The sequence below is a fragment of the Bombina bombina genome, chromosome 2 (assembly GCF_027579735.1).
Source record: "Bombina bombina isolate aBomBom1 chromosome 2, aBomBom1.pri, whole genome shotgun sequence".
In the NCBI taxonomy this organism is placed as follows: Eukaryota; Metazoa; Chordata; class Amphibia; order Anura; family Bombinatoridae; genus Bombina; species Bombina bombina.
Genome location: NC_069500.1, coordinates 911568511 through 911574510, shown reverse-complemented (window position 1 = coordinate 911574510; position 6000 = coordinate 911568511). Strand labels below are relative to the sequence as shown.

General features: G+C 39.7%; 1 protein-coding gene across 2 annotated transcripts in view; it reads left to right on the top strand.

The window, feature by feature from the left end:
• The window catches only part of USO1 (USO1 vesicle transport factor), a 219247-nt gene that overhangs the window by 54648 nt on the left and 158599 nt on the right, over positions 1–6000 (top strand). For both annotated transcript variants that reach the window (XM_053703305.1, XM_053703306.1), the window contains exon 11: positions 3371–3459. In XM_053703305.1, coding sequence (XP_053559280.1) covers positions 3371–3459 — 89 coding nt within the window. The remainder of the gene's footprint in view (positions 1–3370; positions 3460–6000) is intronic.

Below are 6000 nucleotides of genomic sequence, written 5' to 3'. Positions count from 1 at the left end.
TGTGCTTCCAAAAGTAAATAGAATAGTATTTTTTCTTTAATACAAGGGAAAGCCACAAGCAAGTATTACTTTTTTTACTTTGAATGGAAAGCCACAAATATTAACTTATCAGCATCTCCGGTCCAATAATGCAGCTGGAGTGCTTTCATGGCAATATTCTCTTCTTCTATGCCTTAGCTTTAAAGAAGTCGGTAATATGCTTGGGCTGTGTATTCTGTTGTCATGGCGCACAGAGCATACTTTCTATTCGGCGTGTTTGCTATATAGCCTGTCTTTTTAATGCTGCATTATAGCAGCTGTGGCTCTGCAGTAAGCTTGGATCTGAGCTTGGGGATGAGAAGTGATAGAAGAAAGGGAAGGGAACTGGTGAAGTTATAGGACTGATGTTTAGAGGACCCCTTTGAGACGGAGAGGAACTAGAGAAGCCTTAAAGGGGCATAAAACAGTTTAAGATATGTACATATCCTAAAAGGGCTAATTAATTAAAAATAGTTTGCATAAAAAAATGTTTAAAAATTGCTTTTAAGTATTTTCAAATAATTTTCAAAAATAAGCAAAATGAATTACATAGCTAAGCTGCCTGGAGAAGCCAACTCCACCCCCCTTATCTGTTTTTAGACACAGGCATTGTATTTCAACTGAGTTCACAGCTTCTAGGCATGATCCAGCAGATAATCTCTATGCATTTTTGCATTCTACCAAACAACAATAGATATAGCCATAGAAGGAAATGTGTGGGGGGAGTTAGAGCTTTGCAATTCAGAAACTAACAAGAAAGGGTTAATGGCGAGGCACTACAGTATAAATTTGCAGGTAAAGTAATATTATATTATTATATTTTGTCTTTATCCCAACTTGTTTTATGTCCCTTTAAAGGGCAGTTTACTCCAAAATGTTTGTTTAAAAGATAGATAATCCCTTTATTACCCGTTCCCCAGTTTTTCATAACCAACATAGTTATATTAATATACTTTTTACCTCTGTAATTACCTTGTATCTAAGCATTCTCATACTGCTTCTTTATATCTGTTCTATTTGCATTTCAGACAATTTGTGCAGACTCATGAATTACTCCACAGGATAGCACAATGTTATCTATATGACACACATGAACGATCAGTGTCTTGCTTTGAAAAGCCATAAAATTGCCCTGAGATAAAGGTGGCATGCAGGGGCTTAGAAAATCAACAATTTAGACCTTTTAAAGGTTATAAAGTATAGATGTTAGTGGAAATATTTTAATGGGACATGAATGTCAAAATAAAACTTTTTAAGATTTAGATAGAACTTGAAATTAAAAACAAACAAAACTTTGTTAGTGTAGGTTGTAAGCGTCCCTGAATAGTAGAGTCTTCAGGGAGCACTTGAAGCTTGAGAGTTCCATAAGATGGGAGCCAGTCTTGAGAAATCTTGTAGACGGGAATGTGACGAGGTAACGAGAGGAGGAGAGTAGGAGATCATGAGGGGAGCGAAGGGGACAGGAGGGAGAGTATCTGGAGACAAGGTCTGAGATGTAAGGGGAATCAATGCAATTGAGGGCTTTGTCAGAGTGAGAATTTTGTGTTTAATCCTGGAGGCAATAGGAAGCCAGTGAAGGGATTGGCAGAGAGGTGTGGCAGATGAAGAGCGACGTGTAAGGAAGATGAGCCTGGCAGAGGCATTCATTATGGATTGTAAAGGAGCTAGGCGGCAGCTAGGGAGACCAGAGAGGGTAGAGTTGCAGTAGTCGAGGCGGGAAAGGATGAGAGAGTGGATTAAAATCTTTGTTGTGTCTTGTGTAAGGAAATGTCTAATTTTAGCAATGTTTTTAAGGTGGAAGCGGCAGGCTTTAGCCAAGGACTGAATGTGAGGAGTTAAAGAAAGATCTGAGTCACGTGTGACCCCAAGACATCGGGCATTGAGGTTGGGGTAATGATGGAGTTGTCAACAGTTATAGAGACATGGGGGGGGTGGAGATTTTTGAAGAAGGGGGAAATTAAGGAGCTCAGTTTTGGAGAGATTTAGCTTGAGGTAGTGAGAGGACATCCAAGATGAGATATGAGAGAGAGAGTTAGTGACACGGGTTAGCAAGGAAGGAGATAATTCTGGTGCAGAGAGGTAGATTTGGGTATCCTCGGCATACAAATGATAATGAAACCCGTAGGACTTTATTAAGGAACCCAGTGAGGACGGGTAGATTGAGAAGAGAAGGGGACCGAGGACAGAGCCTTGCGGTACCCCAACAGAAAGAGGTAATGGGGCAGAGGATACCCCAGAGAAGGCTACACTAAAGGTACGGTTAGACAGTTAGGAAGAGAACCAAGAGAGACCTGTGTCACAGATGCCGAAGGATAGGAGGGTATAGAGCAAAATAGGGTGGTTGACAGTATCAAAAGCTGCAGACAGATAAAGGAGGATAAGTAGAGAGAAGTGGCCTTTTTGATTTTGTTGTAAGTAGGTCGTTGGTAACCTTAACAATTGCTGTCTCTGTTGAGTGAAGGGGGCGAAATCCAGATTGCAGTGGGTCAAGGAGGGAGTTTAAGAGCATACCTAGAGAGACTCAAGAGCTTGCCTTTGTCTTGAACACTATATGGCAGCATTGATTGAAACATTGTTTGTAACGGCTTCTTGCCCCAGGTAGTTTTTCTGTCTTCTATCTTGTGGTTTTCCCTTTCATTAACAGAATATCGGTCACTCGCCACTTATTTCGATTTGCATTATTTTCCTATCTTTTTGCTGGTACTAGTTTAGAATTTTGTGTTTGTCACTGCCTTTTATTTCTTTGCCACTGCAGATCAATGTCTCCTTAAAGGGACATAATACTCATATGCTAAATCACTTGAAAGTGATGCAGCAAAGCTGTAAAAAGCTGACATGAAAATATCACCTGAGCATCTCTATGTGAAAAAGGAAGATATTTTACCTCACAATTTCTTCAGCTCACATTAGTAAGAGCTCTATGAACAGTTACACTTCAGCTGCTGTCCAGTTGCAAGTTAGAAAAAGAAACAATAGCCAATCAGCAGGTCATGCATTGCTTTGCTGTGATCTCATGAGATTTCACTGAAATCTCGCAAGACTTCATAGTAAACGTCCTTAAACTGAATAGGAAAATAACATGACACTGCCTGCACATGCCAGATGTATGCTCCCTTGCAAGTCCTGGGACTAGCATTCTCATTGGCTGCTTAAACTCTTTACAGTGGGGTGTGAATACTTAAAAATCTTCCTTTCTTACATAGAGATGTTCAGGTGATACTTTCTATTCAGCTTTTTACAGCTATGCTGCATCACTTTTAAGTGCTTCAACGTTTGGGTATTATGTCTCTTTAAAACTGTTTAGAGTGATGGTTTAGCTGGAATACATGTTTGTTTTTTCTTCTTTTTACAGACAATAAACACTGTATCCGAAGTTATTAGAGGCAACCAAATTAACCAGGATTATTTTGCCTCTGTAAATGCCCCATCAAACCCACCAAGGTAATGTCATATTTAGATTCTCAACCAGTTTGCCTTAAACTACAGTGCAAAACGTACCCTAATAGAAGTTATTTAATGTAAAGGAAATGATTTAATAAATGTTCTGTTAGTTTTCTCCATCTGCTACCTATTTCACTACCTGTTGTTTTTATAACATATCTGTGAAGTGTTGCAATATTCCTGTTTCAATACAGGGAGTGCAGAATTATTAGGCAAGTTGTATTTTTGAGGATTAATGTTATTATTGAACAACAACCATGTTCTCAATGAACCCAAAAAAATCATTAATATCAAAGCTGAATAGTTTTGGAAGTAGTTTTTAGTTTGTTTTTAGTTATAGCTATTTTAGGGGGATATCTGTGTGTGCAGGTGACTATTACTGTGCATAATTATTAGGCAACTTAACAAAAAACAAATATATACCCATTTCAATTATTTATTTTTACCAGTGAAACCAATATAACATCTCAACATTCACAAATATACATTTCTGACATTCAAAAACAAAACAAAAACAAATCAGTGACCAATATAGCCACCTTTCTTTGCAAGGACACTCAAAAGCCTGCCATCCATGGATGCTGTCAGTGTTTTGATCTGTTCACCATCAACATTGCGTGCAGCAGCAACCACAGCCTCCCAGACACTGTTCAGAGAGGTGTACTGTTTTCCCTCCTTGTAAATCTCACATTTGATGATGGACCACAGGTTCTCAATGGGGTTCAGATCAGGTGAACAAGGAGGCCATGTCATTAGATTTTCTTCTTTTATACCCTTTCTTGCCAGCCACACTGTGGAGTACTTGGACGCGTGTGATGGAGCATTGTCCTGCATGAAAAACATGTTTTTCTTGAAGGATGCAGACTTCTTCCTGTACCACTGCTTGAAGAAGGTGTCTTCCAGAAACTGGCAGTAGGACTGGGAGTTGAGCTTGACTCCATCCTCAACCCGAAAAGGCCCCACAAGCTCATCTTTGATGATACCAGCCCAAACCAGTACTCCACCTCCACCTTGCTGGCTTCTGAGTCGGACTGGAGCTCTCTGCCCTTTACCAATCCAGCCACGGGCCCATCCATCTGGCCCATCAAGACTCACTCTCATTTCATCAGTCCATAAAACCTTAGAAAAATCAGTCTTGAGATATTTCTTGGCCCAGTCTTGACGTTTCAGCTTGTGTGTCTTGTTCAGTGGTGGTCGTCTTTCAGCCTTTCTTACCTTGGCCATGTCTCTGAGTATTGCACACCTTGTGCTTTTGGGCACTCCAGTGATGTTGCAGCTCTGAAATATGGCCAAACTGGTGGCAAGTGGCATCTTGGCAGCTGCACGCTTGACTTTTCTCAGTTCATGGGCAGTTATTTTGCGCCTTGGTTTTTCCACACGCTTCTTGCGACCCTGTTGACTATTTTGAATGAAACGCTTGATTGTTCGATGATCACGCTTCAGAAGCTTTGCAATTTTAAGAGTGCTGCATCCCTCTGCAAGATATCTCACTATTTTTGACTTTTCTGAGCCTGTCAAGTCCTTCTTTTGACCCATTTTGCCAAAGGAAAGGAAGTTGCCTAATAATTATGCACACCTGATATAGGGTGTTGATGTCATTAGACCACACCCCTTCTCATTACAGAGATGCACATCACCTAATATGCTTAATTGGTAGTAGGCTTTCGAGCCTATACAGCTTGGAGTAAGACAACATGTATAAAGAGGATGATGTGGTCAAAATACTCATTTGCCTAATAATTCTGCACTCCCTGTATTGTACGTCACTGACTAAAATAGGTTTCCCTCGCCTGCCTGTTACAACGTATGGACTTCCACTTTCGCAGGTTACAATAATTAACTTTACACTCCTGGCAATTTACCTTCTCGGCAGAGAGGCAAAGTTTCAGGAATGTGGTTCACTGTTAACCCATAACGTATGGTAAAGGTAGCAAGAATAATGGGGTAAATATGCTTATAGGATGTTGGGATTATTTTGGAAGGAATGTGCTGCAGAGAAGATATAATTCAATGTGAAGGTAAATTAAAGGTACAGTCTACTCCCAGAATTTTTATTGTTTAAAAATATAGATAATCCCTTTATTACCCATTCCTCAGTTTTGCATAACCAACACGGTTATATTAATAACTTTTTACCTCTCTGATTACCTTGTATCTAAACCTCTGCAGACTTCCCCCTCACGGGTGTGAGCACAACGTTATCTATATGATACACATGAACTAGCACTCTCTAGCTGTGAAAAACTCAAATGCATTGAGATAAGAGGTGGTCTTCAGTTAAGTTTCAATTTAAAATTGCATGCCCTATCTGAATCATGAAAGTTTAATTTTGACTAGACTGTCCCTTTTAATTAATGTGAAAATCCACCTATGCAATCTCTGTGCTAGTGTCAGAAATATTGCTAAATTTTTTGCTGGAAAAGTAAAGCACATCTGTAAAATTACAAGTTATTTCTCCTACCTTATTTTATTCCTCCCGCCAACCCATTCCTATTACTTTCTGTAGTGTATTGATGTATGCTTTCACCCATCACTCAATGC